Source organism: Copadichromis virginalis, linkage group LG17 (genome assembly GCF_057382275.1).
Source record: "Copadichromis virginalis isolate Kocher_CV1m ecotype Utaka linkage group LG17, C_Virginalis_male_GT1.1, whole genome shotgun sequence".
NCBI lineage: Eukaryota > Metazoa > Chordata > Actinopteri > Cichliformes > Cichlidae > Copadichromis > Copadichromis virginalis.
Window position 1 is genome coordinate 4035130 of NC_140634.1, and position 22605 is coordinate 4057734.

The 22605-nt window shown below is 40.7% G+C and overlaps 1 protein-coding gene across 1 annotated transcript in view; it reads right to left on the minus strand.

Moving 5' to 3' along the window:
- Positions 1 to 22066, minus strand: part of LOC146688802 (receptor-type tyrosine-protein phosphatase beta-like) — a 22189-nt gene extending 123 nt beyond the window's left edge. The window contains exons 1-17 of the mRNA XM_085437498.1: positions 21609 to 22066; positions 16235 to 16613; positions 12926 to 13063; positions 12508 to 12648; positions 11872 to 12132; positions 11512 to 11778; positions 11213 to 11329; positions 10929 to 11075; positions 6842 to 6959; positions 6429 to 6574; positions 4108 to 4377; positions 3924 to 3982; positions 2806 to 3010; positions 2604 to 2701; positions 2091 to 2256; positions 1880 to 2010; positions 17 to 164 (exon numbers count right to left, since the gene is read on the minus strand). Of these exons, the coding sequence (XP_085293624.1) occupies positions 17 to 164; positions 1880 to 2010; positions 2091 to 2256; positions 2604 to 2701; positions 2806 to 3010; positions 3924 to 3982; positions 4108 to 4377; positions 6429 to 6574; positions 6842 to 6959; positions 10929 to 11075; positions 11213 to 11329; positions 11512 to 11778; positions 11872 to 12132; positions 12508 to 12648; positions 12926 to 13063; positions 16235 to 16613; positions 21609 to 21683 (2866 nt within the window). The 5' untranslated portion in view covers positions 21684 to 22066. The remainder of the gene's footprint in view (positions 1 to 16; positions 165 to 1879; positions 2011 to 2090; positions 2257 to 2603; positions 2702 to 2805; positions 3011 to 3923; positions 3983 to 4107; positions 4378 to 6428; positions 6575 to 6841; positions 6960 to 10928; positions 11076 to 11212; positions 11330 to 11511; positions 11779 to 11871; positions 12133 to 12507; positions 12649 to 12925; positions 13064 to 16234; positions 16614 to 21608) is intronic.
- Positions 22067 to 22605: the final 539 nt, after the last annotated feature.

A 22605-nucleotide genomic window follows, 5' to 3' on the forward strand; every position in this document is an offset into this window, starting at 1 on the left:
CTGTCAGGTGCCTTACCTGTCCTGCCTGTGGCTGTGTTGCTATTGCTTAGCTTCCCACTCATCGATTGGACAGTGATGGTGTAAAGGTGACCTGGGGTCAGCTCTAAAAAGTCCAGGGTGGTGACATGTTTGGGAACAAGACGAGTGTCGATAATGACTCCGTCCTAAAGACAGAAAGTTGAGAGAGAAGTCTTAAGTCGTCTGTTACTCCACCACCTCCGCATCCCTTCATTATACCGTCTGAACATCACCTATTCACAGTGTTGGGGAGTAACGGAATACATGTACCGCCGTTACGTATTTAAAATACAAAATATGAGTAACTGTATTCCGTTAAAGTTAGCGTTTAAAAAGGTGGTATTCAGAATACAGTTACTTTGTTGAAATAAATGGATTACACTGCGGTACTTTCCTGTTTCTTTTTGTCACGGGTCAGGACTGTTTGGGTTTTGTTTGACAGCTACGTTCTGTTGTTCCAGGCGGCAGCGTTACGGTTGCCATGGTTACAGTGCGACGCTCTCTCTCTCTCTGCGACTGTGTGTTTCCTGGGTGAGAGAGCGCCTTTTCGTTGTTGTTGTTGTTGTGCTAAGCTAACAGGCAGAATGCTACAAGCATAGCTCTAAAGAATGTAGCATCATGGGCAGTGTAGTCCGTGTTGCAGGGAGAATGGACTGCCATACACGTTATGTGTCTGTGAGCACGAGGAGGGAGAAAAAGGGGAGTGGAAAGGTACGAGTTATCATCGAGGAAAAACGGGAGCTGGAAGCATGTAAATATAATAATAACCACTTCAGCCAAGAAGAGTGCCTGACGAGCCCAGTTGTAAGTAAGCTATTAGGACTCGACTGTACACCGTGTTCGTGTTTTCCTCCGAAAACAATAAGTTCCATTGGAGCAGTCTTTCAACGCCTCTCTCTTGTCTCTCGCAAGAAAAGTTGACCCACACAACAAAGTAAAGCTATTTTTCGGCTACGAGCCGACAGGGACCCCACCGTATTAGTCAGAGGTCCCTTTACTACAGTTCGGAGTCGCGGACCTTCAGTAATAGTAATAAATCATACAGCAATAGTACATTCATGTTGTTGTAAAAAGCATGATAATAGATTAAATGGTAAATGGCCTGTATTTATATAGCGCTTTACTAGTCCCTAAGGACCCCAAAGCGCTTTACATATCCAGTCATCCACACATTCACACACTGTAATCCAAAGTATTCAGAATACGTTACTGTCATTGAGTAACGTAACGGAATACGTTACAGAATACATTTTGGGGCATGTATTCTGTATTCTGTAATGGAATACATTTTAAAAGTAACCTTCCCAACACTGCCCATTCATCAGTCGACCCAATGCGTACATGAGCTGCTCGTGTTGGTGTGGAACTGAAAGTACACACATTTTTAGATGTCTTTAATTTTTAATACATTTAATTTAAATTATGAGTTCATATGACTGCTGAATGTTTTGAGCTCAAACTAGGGTGTACTCATGCTGGGAATGTTTGCCTCGTACTGTCCTTTAGCACAATTATCCCTACACCCAGGCCCATGTTTGTTATTAAAGCAATTTTTACAGCAGAATGTTGATTTCCTGTCTGAGTTATATACCACACCCTGAACTGTCATCTCGTGCTTTGTTGTGTTTTTTTATACAAATAAAAACATTTCCATTATATTATACTTATACAGAACAGGTACAAAATCACACTGAACCTATTATTCCATCCAACTGTATACATTTCAAACTAATATGTTTATGATAAGTGTGAAACTTGCAGTGTTTCATATCAGATGCATTTTTATGAATTGCAGTTGAAGTTGGAATCAAAAAAGGGGTTAAACAAATCATGTGGTGAGGTGTCTTTGGTATTAACTTACCACGGTCAACAGGGACACAATGTACATGTCCAGGTCTCCTTCGCCAGGCATCCAGGAAGCCAAAAGTCCAGCAACAGAGTCAGTCAGACCAGGTTGTGGAACCAGGTGGAGGTTTCCTACAGCTCTGGGAACTGAAGACGAGATGGATTTACTAAACTTCAACCCAAGATGCTTGCAGTGAAGCTGTGAACATATACTCTGCATTTCTAACCTGTTCGCCCCTCAATGAACTCTGCTCTCTGATATGATCCACTGAATGTCGCCACCACAATCTTATAAAGCCGCCCAGGCGTCAAAGAGGTCAGCCGGTGTTGTCGCACCTCACCACCCAGCGTGACCGGAGGGAATACTCGAGAATCGTTGAAGAGCAGAGTGACCTGGGGGTACAGGAAGTGGTGCAGTGAGATGAGTTCATCCTCTGGGAAACAGGGGTTCAATTCATGTTTGATGATACATTTTAACATTGTTAAATCATATCAGTGGGAAAATGCACTTAGAATACTTCACTTACTCCGCAATTTTTAAGTAATTATAGTATAGTTATTTTAACCATAACCCTATTAAACATACTTAAAGTACCTGCTTACTCGATCATATTTTTAAATTCCCTCAGTAATATCTGAATTACAACACATTATAGCTGATACTGATTATTTAGACCGGTGTTCAGGTGTTTGTCTATGAATTACTAAATATTTTTTAAACAAAGTTTTGTGAAGCACACCTCATAGTAATCCACGTCTCCAGGGGCAGGGCTCCAGGTGATGTTCAACTTGTCGGTTCCTGCATTGCTGAGTAACAGATTCTGAACAGCTGCAGGAACTAAAATACAAAATTCATCCCAATCAGGAGAAATAACACACACAAAAAGAACTTTTCTGTAATATTACCATGTTAGGTCATTTTTCACGTTATCTCTCACTCACAGGTGCGTCCATCAGTGGAGATGCTGCTGACATAGTCTCCACTCCAGGTTTCCACAGTGACAGTGTAGAGTCTACCCGATGTCAGAGATGAGAAGACGCACTCGTTGTGTCCTGCTGAGACACTCTTATTCTGCAGCACGGTGTGATTGTAACGGATCAGAACCACGTAGCGGTCGAGAACCCCAGCCGCTTGGCGCCAGTACACCTGAAAGTATGACACAATATGATCACATAGTAATATTTAAAAATTTAAAGAATCAATCAATCAGCTTTATGACTCTCTGTTGGTTCTAGCTTTACTCTTATTTGTACGTTTGATAACTCCTTCACCCAAGTTAACTAAACCTAGTTATGGCTAGACCAGGTGCTCTAGTTCAAAGCTGATGGTGGGGTTCCTCAGGGCTTGGTACTTAGCTCATTTTTATTTTTAATACATATGTGCTCAGGCATGTTAGAGTAGTGCACATCATCAATGTTATGTAGATGACACCCACATCTATTACAGCTGTAATCCCGACACGAATAAAGTGTGCCACCTGTTTTGCAGACAACAGCCACTCCTGTTTTAGCTGTAACGGTTTGTGTAATGGGTGCTAATTTGTTCTCAATTAAGCCACCTAGAAATATTTGTTTTGATGATTATTCAGCCTTAAAACAGATAAGCCCCACATTAATTTTGGCTGTGACTCTTTTGTTATGTGTAAGATTAAAGTGTCTTAAAAACATGAAACATTTAATTAAAAATATATAGTTTATACAGAAATCCCAACACATTATTTGAGGGTAATTTAAAGTAGTGAGAAATTTCCTTTTAATCTACTTTTGTGTCTTGTCAAAAAAATGACACTTTTGCGACTTAATTCCTCTTAACAAATCCATAATTTAGTCTCTCAGAGCCTGAAGTCGCAACACAGGTTCAGAAGTAAAATCGTTTTTGGACTATCAAAAAAAAAAACCCCAAACATTCAAATATCCCCGAAAGTTGTCTTTTTCTGAGATGTAGACCACTTAGGTGATCATTTCACTAAGAGAGCTTTAAAAAAACAAATAAAACAAGTAAAAAACTGCAACAGTAACACCACATTAAATTAAATGTTATTCTTGTTACACAGATATACCTTGAGGAAGTTGTCTCTTCCAGAGTGAACAGCTATTGGATTTTGCACAGTGGCTGGTTCTGCAAAATGGAACAAAAGACAAAGCAACAGAGATGTTTTAACTTAAGTACAAACAAAACTGGTAGATGGTAAAATAAACATAAACTCAGACAAATATAAGACTTTAAAAGGACTGGATTCTTACGTGTTCGAGCTAGGACGGTGGCGGAAGTCTCCAGGTCGCCACTCCTTGTTTTTATGACCACCGAGTAAAGCCGGCCAGCCTCCAGCGACCTGAATGAGCACTCAGGTGGTGAGGAGTGGGACACAACAAATTTATGTTTAGAAATTCCCTTCCTCTCCTCAAGGCAGACCAGGTAGCTGTCCACGACTCCTGACACAGGACGCCACGACACCTGCAGAGCATCAGACTTGCCGCCATTTGAAACAGTTATCTCAGAGACAGGCTCCGGGGCTGAAAATAAAAATATAATTGTATCGTTTTTACTACAGTGTTAAATATTTGTAATATAGAGAATGAAATGAATGTATCTCTTTAAAAAAAAGTGCATAAATTGTAAATTCAAAAAAACATAAATAACCTTTATCCCCTTTGTTTCTCAAACTTTTCTTAAAAACAAACAATGAAAATTGCGTATGCCATTGCAGATACAGCAATGATGCCACTTACTGACCAATAGAAGGTTATTTGAGGGGATTGAGGGTGGAGTCAGGTTTTGTTTCTCTACAGTCTAAATACTGATTCGTTAGCAGGAGAACAATACAGACATTCACATCCAGAGGATTCTGAAAGTATCTGGAACATTCTATGGGAACACAGTACAGTAAGTGCTCTGAACAGGAAGTGTGTGTTTGCTTGTATAAGTGTTTATGTGAGATGTAATATGAGTCTTAGACTTTCTGAGGACATTTAAAAGACCAAATAATGCCAAATTTTGTCTTCACATTTAAACAGACCTTTAAAGGGTCACTGCTGAGTCCAGACTTAGTTATGGCTCAGATTGAATTTTAGGTTTTGGTAGAAGGTAATGGTCCCAAGAAAGCGACAAGTCTATTGCTATAGTGCCCATGAAGACAGGTAAACAAGTGTGTGTGTGTGTGTGCGTGTGTGTGTACAGGAAGCCTTTGACCATTAGGAGCATTTTGGTTTGTGTGGAACATTCCAAACGTTCTTTTTAGTGTTTCAGCCATTGTTCTAGAAACCACCTGATGTTGTCACATAACATATTTTTACTTACCACTTTACCTAACTTTAACCACCACAACCTGAAACCACACCAGGTGGTAACCAACTTCTCAAAAAAATAATGTCTGACAAGTCATCAACATGTCATGCTTTCAATAAACAAACAAGAAAAAACCCAAAACATTTACATGTTTTGTTTTGGGTTTTTAAGCAGTTATTTTACAACATTATTCATCTGAAGAGAAGTAAGGAAAAAAAATTTTGTGTTGAAATCATACTCTTTCTTTTGACTAAACTCTAATATTTCCAGCGAGCCTGATTTTACAGCGGTCCACAAAGTCGACTCAGGAGATTTTTTAGTTACTGTAAACTGTCTGCTGACATTCCTGTTCAGACTGTTTGGTTGAGAGGGTCACTGAGTTTTTCCTGTTCACAGACGCCGAATCTGTTCACCACAAGGGAACACACAGCAATATTGTCTCTACACAATAAGATCCCAGCAATCAAACGGTGTTACATAAGCTGTCGTGCGTTTGCATGTTTGTGTGTTGTAAACATTTCACAGTTTCTCTGGCTTCCTGAACAGTAACAGTTACTGTAAACTGGAGCTTTTTTGTTAACATGATTTTTCCCCCTCTGAAAACAGAATAAAAAATGAGTGTAAATAAATATTGAATTCCAAACAATGTCACATTCACGTGTGCAGAGGGAGTACAAACACAGCTGTGCCCTCAGGTTCATTATTTAAATACAAGCACTGATTTTTTTTTCTTTTTCAGCCACTCTGTTGGCGATTTGCTTCTTTGTATTGGCTTGTTATCCTATTTCACGACCCAAGCTTTAGCTTTAGAAAAGGTCATCTAGCATTTGATTTTAGAAAATTAATGTTCAAAATAGGACATGTGGAGGGTTGGTGTGACAGAGGAGGATATCAGGGATTTATTGAGATGAGGGTTAGGGTTGGGGTTAGGCAGATGATCTGCTGTGGTGACCCCTAAAGTGAGCAGCTGGAAGATGAAGAAGAATGATGGACTATTCCAGATGGGCAAAACATCATCCTTTATAGAGGTGCTTGCACTTACTGATGATTAATCAATCAAGTAAAATTGATTAGCTGCTACTTACCCAGTTAATTTCTGTGGAAGTAGGGAGTTTTGACCTTATTTTTCACATGATTTTTATTTTTAGTTTCTATATGTATTTTTTTTTTTTTATGATGTGAAATTATTAGAAAGGAGAGACCTCTTAACATAACCCATTAACAAGAAATGCATTTTCATCATAGACTGCAGAGATATAAAGGTTTAATAAAATGTCACCTGTGCGTGCCTCCAGACTGATGGGTTTAGACTGTAGCCTCCCACTGACAGTGACAGCCTGCAGCCTGTAGAGGGTGCCAGGTGTCAAACCAGCCAGCAGCAGAGAAGAAGAGCTAACTGAAACGCTGTAGTTCTGAACCACAACACTAAAAAGGAAAATACATGTTAATATTCACACTGACATGAATAAAAGTTAAAGCAGAGTGGATAAATGTATAACGAGGGACTTTAAAAGCAGCTGTAGATGTTGCTGGCTACACATACTGCATGATTGCAGTTTGACTTCTATCTGTTTTAAGACGTGGGCTGAAAGATGAATGATCTCAGACCTCGTGTAATGCTGTAGATTTTACAAGTGTTTTAAATACCCTGATCCAACAGAAGTTACTGTAATAGTTTCCTTATAGACACACCTATCCTGTAGCAATGTCAACATGTACAAGTCTACATCTCCTGGTGGTTTTGTCCATGAGGCCTCAAGATTGTTGACGCCCATGTTTCTCAGAGTGAAGGCATGCAATTCCATGGGAACTGAAGACAAAGAAAAACACATGAGAAACTTAAAGTAAATGAACATCTTCCCAAAATACTTAAACATTCCTTAAGCCATTCAATAACACTTATCTCAGCATTCAGTTTTTTAACTTTTACTGTTCTATGCTATTATTGTATGGTGTATTATATATCCATATATACATATATACATATACATATATATATATATACATATACATATATATATACATATACATATATATATACACATATATATATACATATATATACATATATATACATATATATACATATATATACATACATATATACATATATATACATATACATATATACACATATATACATATACATATATACACATATATACATATACATATATACACACATATATATATATATATATATATATATACATATATATACATATACATATATATACATATTCCTACGATACCCAACATCCACAATGACGGCGAAAACAACTAGTAGCTCAGTGTTCCAACATTCGAAAGAAGGGACTGCTCTCACAGCTAGAGATTGACGAGGTACAACACAAATGCTACGGCAAGGAGGAGTCAGGACGCCAGGTCAGGGGGGAGATATCATCACCCCCACCCGAGATTGGGTACATAGCCCCAAGTGCGATAGGAGAAGGATCGTTGAGTGTGAGAGGAACTGACCTGAAAAATAGGATCATGGCCAAGCTTGAAACCTGGATCCCCCGTAGCCGGTTACCAAGATTACGTGAAGTACCCTCAGAAGGTCTGCTAGATGATGTTAATGCAGCACTACGGGCAATACCTACAACCACGATTACCGACACTAACAAGCTGATCTACAATACGGCAACAGTGATCAGTGAGATGCTTGGCTACAAGTTGAACAGCCACAAGGGGCAGTACCCTCCATGGAGAAGGAGGCTAGAGGGCAAGATCAAAGTAGCACGGAGGGAGGTTAGCCAACTAACAGAGTTGCAGAAAGGTGCGACAAATAAGGTGCCTAAGAAATACAGCAAGCTGTCCATACCTGAGGCCTTGGAAACTGCCAAGCAAAGACTCACAGCCTTGGCCAGCCGCTTGAGGAGGTACACCAGAGAGATAGAAGGCAGGAGAATAAACCAGCTGTTCTCCACAGAACCAGCAAAGGTGTACTCTCAGTGGCAAGGGAACAATAAGAGAACAGCACCACCAAGGCTGGAGACGGAGCAATACTGGAAGAGCATATGGGAGAAGGATGCAACCCATAACGGCAATGCTCAGTGGCTAGTGGATCTGAGGGCAGACCACAGCGACCTCCCTGAACAGGGTCCAGTAACCATCACAGTGGCAGATATCCAAGAAAGGGTCTCCAGTATGAAGAGTTGGACAGCACCAGGGCCCGACATGGTTCACGCCTACTGGCTGAAGAAGCTGACTGCACTCCACGAGCGTCTGGCAGCACAAATGAACCAGCTGCTAATTAACGAGAGACACCCGGAATGGCTAACCGAAGGTCGGACGGTCCTGATCCCCAAGGACCCCAAGAAGGGAGCGGTCCCCTCCAACTACCGACCAATAACCTGCCTCAGTACTACATGGAAGCTCCTGTCAGGCATCATATCGGCTAAGATGAACAGGCACATGGGTCAATACATGAGCGGGACACAGAAAGGAATTGGCAAGAATACCAGAGGTGCAAAACACCAGCTACTGGTAGACAGAACAATCAGCCGAGACTGCAAGACCAGACTGACCAACCTGTGCACTGCCTGGATTGATTACAAGAAGGCCTATGACTCAATGCCCCACAGCTGGATACTGGAATGCCTAGAATTGTACAAGATCAATGGGACCCTAAGAGCCTTCATCAGGAACTCAATGGGGATGTGGCGTACAACACTAGAGGCCAACTCCAAGCCCATAGCACAAGTTACCATCAAGTGCGGGATCTACCAAGGAGATGCTCTGTCCCCACTGCTGTTCTGCATAGGCCTGAACCCCCTCAGTGAGATCATTAACAAGACTGGCTACGGATACCGACTACGGAACGGAGCAGTTGTCAGCCACCTCCTGTACATGGATGACATCAAGCTGTATGCCAAGAGTGAACGAGACATCGATTCACTGATCCACACTACCAGGCTATACAGCAATGACATTGGAATGTCGTTCGGACTGGAGAAGTGTAGTCGGATGGTAACAAAGAGAGGGAAGGTAGTCAGAACTGAGGGGATTGAACTACCAGAAGGCAACATTGCAGACATAGAGGACAGTTACAAGTACCTGGGGATCCCGCAGGCAAATGGGAACCATGAAGAGGCCGCTAGAAAGGCTGCAACCACCAAGTACCTGCAGAGGGTCAGGCAAGTCCTGAGGAGTCAGCTGAATGGTAAGAACAAGATCCGGGCCATCAACACATACGCCCTGCCCGTGATCAGGTACCCTGCTGGGGTAATAGGCTGGCCAAAGGAGGAGATAGAAGCCACTGACATAAAGACAAGAAAGCTCCTGACCATGCATGGAGGGTTTCACCCCAAGTCCAGCACCCTGAGGCTGTACGCTAAGCGGAAGGAAGGGGGCCGGGGACTGGTGAGTGTCAGCACCACAGTCCAGGATGAGACAAGGAACATCCAAGAATACATTGGGAAGATGGCCCCAACTGACCGAGTGCTCAGTGAATACCTCAGGCAGCAGAAACCCAAGAAAGAGGAGGGAGACGAGGAACCATCATGGAAGGACAGGCCCCTGCACGGTATGTACCACCGGCAGATAGAGGAGGTGGCTGATATCCAGAAATCCTACCAGTGGCTGGACAAAGCTGGACTGAAAGACAGCACAGAGGCACTAATCATGGCAGCACAAGAACAAGCTCTGAGTACAAGATCCATAGAGGCTGGGGTCTATCACACCAGGCAAGACCCCAGGTGCAGGCTGTGTAAAGATGCCCCAGAGACTATCCAGCACATAACAGCAGGGTGCAAGATGCTAGCAGGCAAGGCATACATGGAACGCCATAACCAAGTGGCCGGCATAGTGTACAGGAACATCTGTGCCGAGTATAACCTAGAAGTCCCGAGGTCAAAATGGGAGATGCCCCCAAGGGTGGTGGAGAATGACCGAGCTAAGATCCTGTGGGACTTCCAGATACAGACGGACAAAATGGTGGTGGCTAACCAACCGGACATAGTGGTGGTAGACAAACAGAAGAAGACGGCCGTAGTGATCGATGTAGCGGTTCCGAATGACAGCAATATCAGGAAGAAGGAACACGAGAAGCTGGAGAAATACCAAGGGCTCAGAGAAGAGCTCGAGAGGATGTGGAGGGTGAAGGTAACGGTGGTCCCCGTGGTAATCGGAGCACTAGGTGCGGTGACTCCCAAGCTAGGCGAGTGGCTCCAGCAGATCCCGGGAACAACATCGGAGATCTCTGTCCAGAAGAGCGCAGTCCTGGGAACAGCTAAGATACTGCGCAGGACCCTCAAGCTCCCAGGCCTCTGGTAGAGGACCCGAGCTTGAAGGATAAACCGCCCGCAGGGGCGTGCTGGGTGTTTTTTTTACATATACATATATATATATATACACATATACATATATATATATACATATATATACATATATATACATATATATACATACACATATACATATATATACATATACATACACATATACATATATATACATACACATATATATATATATATACATATACATACACATATATATATATATATATATATATATATATATATATATATATATATATATATATATATATATATATATATATATATATATATATATTTAAAATTACATTCTGATATTTTGAACAATATCATAATCTTTTCTGACACTGTACGTCATGTTCAGTTATCTGAGAAAAACGTTCCACATTTTTACATGCCAAAATAAAATCAGTTGAACTGGTGTTCTTTCCTACGGCACTTCGTGGGGACCTGCAGTTTTACTACCACCAACACACGGGCAGTATAAAAACACACACCTGTTCTCCCCTCCACAGAAACAGAGGTGTTCAGTTTTCCACTTCTGGTTGTCACGGTAATGGTGTACAGTCTACCAGGTGTGAGGACATTGAAGGTGCACTCCCTCATATTTGGCTCCACTGTCCTGGTAGCCTCTGTGTTGTTACCTAGGAGACAGCAGGAAGTATAATGAAGAAAAATCACCTTTTTCTAACATTTAAGAGTCAAACTTTTGAAAATAGCAATGCTGATTTCAGAGAGTTTACAAAAAAAGAAAAAGACTGGTAGGCTGTACTGTTATTACCATGGTAAAGGGTGAGGAAGTAGCTGTCACGTAACCCCAAGGGGGAGTGGCTCCACATAGCACTGAGTGAGGTCTGATCAGAGTGCCGAATGTGGAGATCCAATACCGGAGCAGGAGCTGCAGAGACAGATGGAAAAGCAGCAAGTTTTACTGCAAGTTGTTATTCTGGCACACCAGTACAGGAGCCCAGTTCAACCCTTACTTTGAAGTGGTCAGATTAGTCAGTACGACAGGTCAAAGCTGAACTTCACAAGTATGATATGTACTATCCTATGTATTTGTGCTGATATATTTCTGACCTGTTGATCCCTCACAGCTACTCTCAGCTGTCAGTCCTCCACTCTCCACTCTCAACACAACTCTGTACACCCTCCCTGGTGTTAGTCCTGCACTGGGGATGCTGAAGTTCACTGCCTCCTGGTCCAGAGATGTGCTGACTACCTGTTGAGAGCCATCAAATAGGAACAGCCTGTAGTTCTCCCAGTGACCAGCTGGAGGCGACCAAGCCAGGAAGAGGCCACCAGAGGCAGAGGGAGACAAGGTGAGGAGGGATGCTGGAGCTGGAGCTGGAGACAAGAAGATGCCAGGGTGAGGGGAAAGGGGGGAAACAAAAAATAAAATAAAATAAAATAAAGGGCAGCTTCATTTCATCATCTCACCTGTCCTGACAGTGATTTCTGATTGGTTTGTCAGTCTGCCACTCCTAGAAGTCACTGTAAGCTGATAGGCTGAGCCAGGAGTCAGCTGATGGATGGTGACTTCTGTGACGTTCCCAGGCAGGGTGGTCTCCCAGAGCCTCGTGCCATTGTATGTGAGCGTGATGATGAGAGCGTCCAGGTCACCTTTAGGCTTTTGCCACGACAACAGCAAGGTGGTGCTATTCTCGTAGTTAGTGGTGAGGTTGAAAACAGCAGAAGGCACTAAAGAGAAAAGAGACTCAAATGTAACATTTACTTTTTTTCCATTTTACTTTGCTGTCTTCCTGATTTGTTTCCTTTACTGTTTCACTCTCTCACCTTTCCTTGTTTCTGTTTTTCTGACTGTCCTTGTTTTTTTTTTCCTTCTTTTCTTTCTACTGCCTAAATTTTGTTTAATTCCTTCATTTTATTTCTTTTTCTCTCTTGCTTTTTGTTGTTTCGCTTTTTCTGCTTTCACTCCTTTCTGTCTTGTTTCCTTGTTTTATTCTTGCTTTCCTTTCCTTTTTGCCTTTCTATCTTTTTTATCCCTTCATTCATTCACTCATTTACCTCTTTCCTCCTGTCATTACTTTTCCCCCTCTTGCTCTCCTCCCTCACCTGTCTGAGCCTCGATGGTCCGGCTGTTTTGCAGCTTGCCGCCCTCTGTCACCACAGTAATGTTGTACAGTCGACCTGGCACCAGGCCGTTTAGTGTGTGTCGTGTTGTTGTGCTCCCTAAAGTCTCGTTCTTCAGCAGACCTGCAGACATGACAGTGGAGAAGAAGTTGAGAGGCTGAAAGCTTCAGACTGCTTGAAACAATCAGCTAAAAACTTTTTTTTTCTGTTCTTCAATCTGAAAGAACCTGAAATGTAAACTCACTCATGGTGCCTTAATTTAAACTGTGAATCATGCAGAGCTACTCTGGTAGAGTCCAGGATTAAAAGTATGGAAACGCTGAGAGTGGATGATTGCATCAGGGCTGTTTCTTTTGAGGACATGGATGATCATAAGCAGTTAGAAACATCACAGACGTACCGGACTGATCTGGACTCTCAGACTGTTCCCACAACTGAAGCCTGAAGCGCTGCGTCCTGCCGTTTCCGGCCTGCCAGGAAAGGCTTAGACTGCTGCAGGTCCTGGATGTCACCGCCAGGCCAATCACTGCCGAGGGCTCTGAGACAAGAGCAAATTAAACATTAAACTAAATAATTCAATTTACAGCCCGCTTTAACCTTTTGCCTTGCATGCTTATTTCATTTAATCATTTGTACCTGTTCCAGCTTTTGTAAGATTAAGTGCAAAGACTTGCAAGCGTTTAAATGCCCATTTAGGCTGGCTGTTCTGATTTTTGTTGTTTACTCCCACCAACCCCTGTCGTTTTTGTTTTTTTGTTTTTAAAGAAAAGCTAATTGCGGAAACTTTAACTGTTTATTTGTGGAGATTGTGATGACTGTATTTGACCTCAGACTGGAGTGGCTGGTGACACAAGAGTACTTTTTTAACAACCCTGTGAGGCTGCAGAGAGGCGATGTGGGAGAAATTCAAACAGGCATGTGTGTGTGTGTGTGTGTGTGTGTGTGTGTGTGTGTGTGTGTGTGTGTGTGTGTGTGTGTGTGTGTGTGTGTGTGTGTGTCAGCAGGCCTCCCACGATGTTCAGACTTTGATGACAAGGCCACAGATGGATGCGATGGATCCTTTTCCTGCTGAAACCTCCCTGCAGTCCGACTGACCTTCATGTTCAAAATATATAATTTACCTTAAAGGAACAGTCCCACTGTTTCAGACAACATGGAGCTCTACCATGTTCGAGCTCAACACATCCTTTGGTTAGATGACAACCACAACATCAGTGGACACAAACACAATGCTGTAACGCAGCACATGTGAACATGGTGCAGCTCGAGGCCGTTTAGGATCCACAGTTATTTCTTTGTTCTTTGTTTAAGCTTTTCTGACCCACAAAGCTACGACTGGTCTGAAGAATTTAGGACTGGTTCTGTACGTGCAGCCAGTCGCAGCCCTCTTCCTAAAACTGCTGTGAAGAAATGCCACCATGCTAATGGTTAAAGGCTACAAAGAAGTAAAGACATGGCATCAACATAGACCTTCACTGTGAAATGATTAGAAGTATCTTTACTCTGTAACTGGCAGACATACATGAACACTTTAAGAACTCTCTCATAACCTGAACCCAACATTAAATATTTAAGTTTTTCCTCTGTTGCCAACCAACTCTCTGAAATAAGCGCAGGAAACCTCGACACCACCCATAGTTCAGAGCAGAGAGCTTGTATTTGTTTCCAATAGCCTGAACATGATTTATGAAATTTGACCATTTTCTGTTACTATATGGGATAAAAATCAATGTCAGAAAATGATAACTGTTGCTTTTTTTATAGAAACTGTTAGCATTCATACATCTGCTGCTTAAGTCTGAAGTCAATCGTTTTCAGGTTCACATTCTCAAATCAAATAAACACAGAGTTAAAATTGTTTCAGCTCCAATAAAATCATCAGTGTGTCTTCTCTCCAGGAGCTATAATAAGGTGTGATGTTCAAACTTCTATGACAAGCAGGACTGATGAGGTTTTAGTTTTAGAAACATCCTATGAGGTCTTATCTTAAAGACCTCTTAGTACTTTTCTTCTGTCTTCCTCCCCTTACACCCAGCCAGCCGCAGCAGATGGCCACCCCTCCCTGAGCCTGGTTCTGCTGGAGGTTTCTTCCTATTGAAAGGGAGTTTTTCCTTCCCACTATCACCAAGTGCTTGAGCATAGTTTGATGGTCGGGGTTTTCCCTGTTTTATTGTAGAATCTTACAATATAAAGCACCTTGGCAAAACCGCTGTTATGACTTGGTGGTATATAAATAAAACTTAACTGAACCAAGTTAGAAATTAGCTACTTAGTTTTTATCTGGAGAGGATATACCATGTTCTGACTTTCTTTCTAAAAAGTCTTAAATGTAGAGTACTGCTATAACTTTGCCATAAATTTGGACAAAAATAAAGATGAAAACTAAATAGTGATGTTTGGAAGGTCAGTATAGTTGTGCTAGTTTATATAATGATTTGATATGTTTTAGCCTACCTCGTGACTAGCTACAGATCTAAGACTAATATAAAAACACTTGCACAAGGAATATGGAGGATGGGCGTTAAACTGTTCTCAATAATAGTTAATGTTGAGGACAAACAGACAAACGTCTTCATGTGACAGGAAGAAGATCCCAAAAACAGACCAAACTTCAGACCACGGTGTCTGACATGATCCTTCACGCAACAACTTAGTTAAATATAAAACTAAAGTCGGGATTAAGAAAGCTTGAATAATCTAGTAAGCTACAGGTGGATGGTTCTGTATCTAAAGATATCTTCAAATATCTTCAAAACTAAGTTTCTATTATTCTTTGAGACGTGAGACAGTTGCCTGGTTCATAGTTAGATTTTTCAACAAACTAACCAACCAACCAAGCTGGCAACCAAATAAATACATGTGATGTAAAAATATTTGACCAGTCCACTAAAGGTCAGTGGATGTAACAGTCGGCATGCCACAGAAGATAAGAAATCACAAATGCCACAGTAGAAGTGTTTTGCATTTCTGAGAAGGTTACTGTCGGGACTCGATTGGGTGCAGCAACACCCAGTTTTCCCCAAACTCAACACACACATGAACACAAACACACACTTATACACACCTTCACACCCTTTCCCAGTGCTTCCCACAGAACAAAGAAACAATGGAGGCAGGAAATGGCTGAACCCTGAGCTCTGCCCACGATGGAAATACACACTGAGGGTCCAACTTCTGTTCTGGACTCCCGCCAGCGTAGAGACACAACACACACACATGCATTTACTTTAACAGCTCTATCACTCTCTCTCAGCAGGGCAGGGGTTCCTGTAGCTAATCACAGAGCTGCAGAGAGGGGAAGCTGCATGACATTAACTCTGAGGTACACAAAGACATGGAGGTCGAGTCCTGTTGGTTCACTTCAAACGCGAGAGGGCAGAGGAGATGGAAACAATGCAATGAAACAGAAAACAATAGAGTATTAGCTCCACTATAGTGAATGGGGTTTAAGTCTGTGAACTGGTGCAGGTATGGTGTGTTTAGCACCGTGTCAAATAAAATAAAAATTTGTCTTGCCCTAATAAAACTACAAGAAGTAGCAGAAATGTCACACGTTCAACATAAATTCATTGTGCATTTGTAATCAAAATTACTGAGTATTCTAAGTAAGTAATGAGTATGCACATTAATATTGATATTTCCGTCAACAGTATGTATCTTTTTTGAATATTTTACATTTTTGACACATCTAGATGGGATCAGGACTTACTGGTGTGCGCGGTGATGTTTGCAGACTCCTGATCGGTCTTCGACTGCACCTGCAGCTGGTAGGTGGTCCCAGGCTCCAGGTGATCCAGAACACAGGTGAAAACTTCTCTCATGCTCTTGTTTCCTCCTGCTTCAACTCCTAGCTGGTCGGTTCCTACATGATGTGCTCTGCTTGAACCCTCCAACGCCTCCTCTTCTCTTGTTTTTTGCCTACACTCGATGCCATCTGTATCTGGAGAGGTCACAGTGAAAGAGCAGTTCTGTCCAGGTGTGCTCACAGTCAGTGATATGGAGTCCAGACTGGATACCAATTCAGATAAGGAGATGCTACATGGTGAAGAAGCTACATTTTCCTCTGCGGGAGCTGCACTGCTTCCATTCTGACAGAAGAGATCAGACATCAGTGAGAAGAAACATTGAGAGGAAAACTTTAGAAATAAAAGCATAACATAAGTTTTTTTTCCAGGTGTTTGTGACCAAAAGGTACACCAGTTAATACTGGGGAAAAAAATGCAATGCCTGAGCAAGGAAACCAAAAGCTGCATTTCTCCACTTGAGGCTTCAAAAGTGAGTCAGTCCTCAAAGACTTCATTGTTAGAGCTTTACAGGAGTCATACCTTTTGGTGCATTTCTAATCACCTGACCAATAATATGGCTCCTGTGCAGTTAATTGTATCAAACAGTCTATAAAGTTTGAGCCATGGTGGCCCTGAGAGTAAAACTGCAGGTCCCCACGAAGTACCGTAGGAAAGAACACCAGTTCAACTGATTTTATTTTGGCATGTAAAAATGTGGAACGTTTTTCTCAGATAACTGAACATGACGTACAGTGTCAGAAAAGATTATGATATTGTTCAAAATATCAGAATGTAATTTTAACTATTTTATATATGTACATATATATATATATATATATATACATATATATATATATATATATATATATATATATATACATATATATATATATATATATATATATACACATATACATATATATATATATATATATATATATATATATATATATATATATATATATATATATATATACATATATATATATATACATATATATAAAGGAAAAGAAAATCTCACAAAAAAACTATGCTACAGGATGCAGGTAAAGTGTGTTTTAATGGGATGAGTTGTTTAATATTGTAATTATATGTTCGCTTCTAGCCGTTTACCATTAGCTCGTCACTTCTGTCTCCATTGTGTTTCGTGAGGATGTCTTTTGTGAGCTGATGCTGTCTTTTCTGCCTTGAGTTGCAGTGCATTTGACCTCTCAGGTCCACCGTACTGAAATTCTGAGAACTGATTTTGGATGTTGCTGAGCACTAATGAGCAGGTCTCTGTATCTGTTAGCCAATACCACCCTATCGTCCAAATATGGTTAACAGTTTCTACAGACATGTTGATGCTGGAGCGTTCAGGAATCTGCAGCCTGTTTTCCATAAGGGAGGAAACAACAGACTTTTATAGTCTGCTTTCAAGTCTACAGGAGGTTCATTCCCAAAATGAAGACGTTGGGCGTTGCTGTACTTTGATCCCATTGTTCTGATAAATTTCTGAAGTTCTGGCTACAGAGGAGCCAAAACGTAAGTAGTACTCAGATCATGAGTCCAAATTTTCCCCACCCTTCTTAATTTTGATCAGCAAACAAAAACTTTTTTTTCATTTTTCTTTAATATTTTCTGCTTTCCAAATATTTTTCTGATTTTGACTCACACATGAATAGGGGCATATTTTGGTGTTGATGCTCCAACCACTGAGAGGTAAGAGCCCAGTTTGACCTGCAAAGTAGGCGCTGGGAAGTAAGGGGGGTGGTGTAAGTTGAGCGGCTATTTTTAGAGTCCTTTCTATACCTTGTTCTGTAGTTTGTTTTTTCCTACTTGTTTTTGGCTTTCAATTTAACTCACTGAGGTTCAGACCCTAAAAACAGCTCAACTGGGTTTAGGAAAGGATCACAGATGGACACAGTGATGCCACCAGTTGCATTTTGAAGAGTGCTAAGTTATCAGCTAATGCCAGCTAAATTAGTTAGCACGTTGCATCCATAGACTGTATCAGAGCATCACACAAACTCCTGCTAATCAGTGCTCTGTAACATCCAAATAAAATCCTAGAATATAACTCCTCAAAACTGCAGCTCAGACATCTTGGACGGTCTGTTAGTACAATAACCTCACAGCAGCCATATTAGTGGTCAGATAATGTCATTAAAAATGCTCCACAACGCTCCAACAGCACAAACACAGTCCAGAGGTCCAGTTCAGTGACTCCAGTTAACTGAGGTGAAGCCTAGCACACAGCTAGCAGCTCCAGCCACCTGTGCCACCGTCCATTTAGCAGTCAAAGAGACCAGGCCCCCAACAATGCCAACTGTAAGCCAATGTAAAGAGGTAAGTTATAAAAATATTCTGTACAATTGTTATGAAGAGACTAAATTAGCTACAGAGAACGTATTTATACATAATTCCTGCTTTAAAGTTGAGCATTTTAAAATGTTTATAGGGACTGACTTGCTTTTGAACCCTCAAGTAGACATCAGTGGAACAGCAGATTTTGTCTAATGGCCCCAGATGTTGCTACTTGGCCAACAACATTAATAACCTTTGAGATTCACACACCTTTATCACCAATGTAATATCCCACTCTGTCAAGCTACACACCAATGGACACTTTGTGTGTGACTTAGTCATACCAGCAGTGCAGCTTTGACAAAACAGCATTAATTAATGAGACTGAGGTGCACAAAGCTATCAAAGTGTCACCCAAAATGAGCAAAAATAGAATCAAATTTATTTGGTTCACCTCATGAGGGTCCAATCAGAAATGGCAGAAACTGACCGATCAAACCAACAAGCTTTTTAGCAACTACTGTCAGCGTCTGCTGCGAAGTATAAAGATTAAGAGTTTATTTTAGTAAAAGGGCTGATTTTAAGGCTTTGAGAGCTGCAGAGTTTCTGAAGTATCCACCGCACGGACAGTTATTCAGCTGTGCTATTTAAAGAGCTGCGACTGCATGTTTGTGCGTTTCTATCATGTTTTGGGTTTGACTGTTGAACTGACCTCCTCTGTACTATGATAATAAAATTGAGATAGTTGCTTCTGAGCTTTTTGTCCTCAAATTTTGGCCAGCACAAGAGAAAATAAAACAATTTGTCACTGATAATGAAGTTCAGGGAGTTCAGAGACAACAATGCGGCAATGAGGCGACAGTCAGGAAGAGAAGGAAGTGCGACCGAGGAAAATGAGACTGTATAAATGTTGGTGTAACTTACTAATCACAGAAGTAGCAGCATGAGGTTATGGTTAAATCAACCTTCAATCGGCTTTGATATACTTTGATATAGTTGGAATTCTTTATTAATAAAGAAACGCCTGAACTGCCCCCAAACACTAATGTGAGCTAAACCTTGGCTTACTGTGAGGTCAGACTCATTAACCCTGTCCTACCCAGATAACTGACAGTGAGACTAGTCTGGGCTTCATTTTGCAAAAGTTAAGCACTGGAAAATGTGTGCTATGACATGTCCAAATGTGGCCCACATGTCATAGCACACCTCATATGTGGCACATCATCGTTAAACCTCTGGGAGATTTTAGGCAGTCAGTCAAAGTCAAATATGGCCCAAGCAAAACTGTACAGGAGCCAAACCTTCACTGCTACTTGGGTAAACCTGCTGATGTGCAGTTTTTGGTTTCAGCCAACAATCATCAGAGTGTAAACCTGAAGACACTGGCTAGAAGTAAAATGTTCTGTTCAGTGTTTCTTTCACTGAACAAACATAAAGAAACATGAAACTGAAGCAATGATAGTAAGAACATCCCATTTTTTTTACTTCTGAAAAAAAAATACATATTTATTATTTGGAACTGTAATCTAGAAATGCATTCATCAGGAGCATGTGTTTCTTCTCTGCTTTTCTGCAATCACATCCCTGGTTTAGCACCAAACAAGTGACTCGCTTGTTTGAGTGTTTTAACCGCCGGGTCCACATATGTGGACATCACATTTTGGGTTGTCTAGACCAAAATACTAAATTTTACTTTACAAGGGCCTGATATCCACTTACAAGGACATTATACGCCACTGTTCTATCGAAATTTAAAACAAATGTTCTCAATTGTGGATCTCATTTTTCTCAGAAACAAAAATTGGGTAAAAAAAAAATCTGGTAATTCTTTGTTTTTACATTCATCAGGTCCTAATATGTCCAAATATCAAAGAGAAATTAAAAATGCATGACATGGAAGAGTTCAGGTCTTAGGAGGTTAAAGTGGATGGAAGTATATTTAATGAAGTGAACCGTGCAAAAAGAAATCATTTTATACATAGAAAAATGTTTTAGATTGTGTAAATGCTCCATCACATGTTGGAGCTCAAAGCAACACAAAGAGAGATGGCACTTTATGAGGTTTCCCTTTGCAGTAACAGGTGTCACCAAAGAAGACAAACTGTATCGCACAAACTTTTGTTTGTATCGAACTCAAAGTCTAAATTATAATTTTTAAAGGGTTCATTTCAAATAAAGTCTCATACATTTCTGGCAATTTTCTTGATTAAACATTTCCGTTTTGGTGTTTAGAACAGGTCAAAAGCCTTTGAAAAGTGTTGAATGTTAATCAAATCAAACACTATGCATAGTTCACTGGTGACCTGATGGATGCTAACACCAAGATTTGTTTGTCATGAAGACAAATCTTTCTTAAAAGGATGAAAAATACAGATTGTTCTAAATATATACGTATATGTATATATATTTGGTTGGTTTAAGACAAAGTTTGCTGTTATATCTCAAGTTTTCTAACTAAGAATGACAAGGTCCTTAAAGCTTGACATTAACATAAATTAACCTGGTTTCATCTTTTTAGGCTAAACAGTGAATCTACTCTATGTAACATCTCACATGGATTTCATTTTATTTATCTCATTGCATGTAATTTTATTCACACCTGACTGCTTTGGTATTTAAAATGTAAAAAAAGAAGGGCCAGTTTTATTTTGCAGTTTAATTTAAAGAACTGAAAGAAACCATGATTTAATATTTGCTCATCTTGTATTAGGCACACTTTTGAAAACAGAGTTGTGGAGACTTGTTCACAAAGCACTTTGTTTCTTTTCTTGTTGCATTTTTGTAAAAGTCCATGAAATATATAATAATTACTAAATTTCTAAAAAAAAAATTACATATTTGGAAAAGTAAAAAAAGTTTGCATTGTGTCCGAGATGACCCTGGACTACAGGAGCATGCAGAGTGATCAAAGTTAATCTAAAGAGTAACTCAGATCGCACGAGGTTGATATCACATTTGAAGCTTCTTATGTATGTGCTCCTTTTCTACACAGATCATGAATGTCAGACTGACCTGATGCAGCATCAGCAGCAGCAACGAGGTGAACCGCAGACAGCAGAAATAACTGCAAACTTTACATTTCAGCATTTTGATCCTGTCTCAGATCCCCACGCGGACCATGCACCACCATAATCCTAAGCCTGAGGTAGGACGGGTGTGTTTGTATTCACTGTTTCAGGTGGATGGTAGAAAATATCCTTCTCTTTAGTCTCTTTTGTGTTCAGCAAAGAATCCAAGTCCTGATAGGAAACCGAAGAAAAATGTTGAGAAAAAGTGGTTAAATGTCCTTTTTAATATCTTTTAAAAAATTATTCCTTTTTTAGACAAAAAATTGAAATTTTCCCAGGAAATGTGGTTTTATTTATCCGTCGTCTCTGCTCTGCCTCGTGTCCATCCTCTCCTTAAAACTCTCAAAGTAAAACAGCCTTTCCCCTCTTTGCGCTCCCTGTCTCACCAGCTGTATGTCTCTCTTCCTGCCTGTCTGTCTGTCACTCTATAGTGTTGAGGTTGGGACTCAGTAGCGGACTTCCTCAATCAGGCCAACAGACCTGTGAGTCACTGCAAAGGCACGACTACAAACCCAGCCTGGATGGAGGCTAAAAATAGGCCTGCAACTACAATAGCAGCACACCTTGATGCACTGACAGCAGAGGTAGATGTTAAAAATAGAGACGAGTGTTTGATTAAATCTCACTGAGACTGAAGTTTAAAGTTTGCTCCGTCTCTCTTTTTTAGTGACAGCTTTGTCTTTGGATGCCGCTCCATTAGTAACTTTGCTGTTTCTGTGGGTCTATATTCGGCTCAGCTGTATATTCAACTCTAACAAGTCTTCTATTGAGTAGGTTTACAAGCTAAACGCCAAGCCACTGTTACTCCCTTCAATGGCAAGTGACCTGCTGGATATTCAGAGAGCATAAAACCAGTGCATCAAAGAGCTGGGGAATTATTTTTATAGAGCCAACATCAATGATGATTATATTCATATAAGAATTTATATGTATGACTAAAC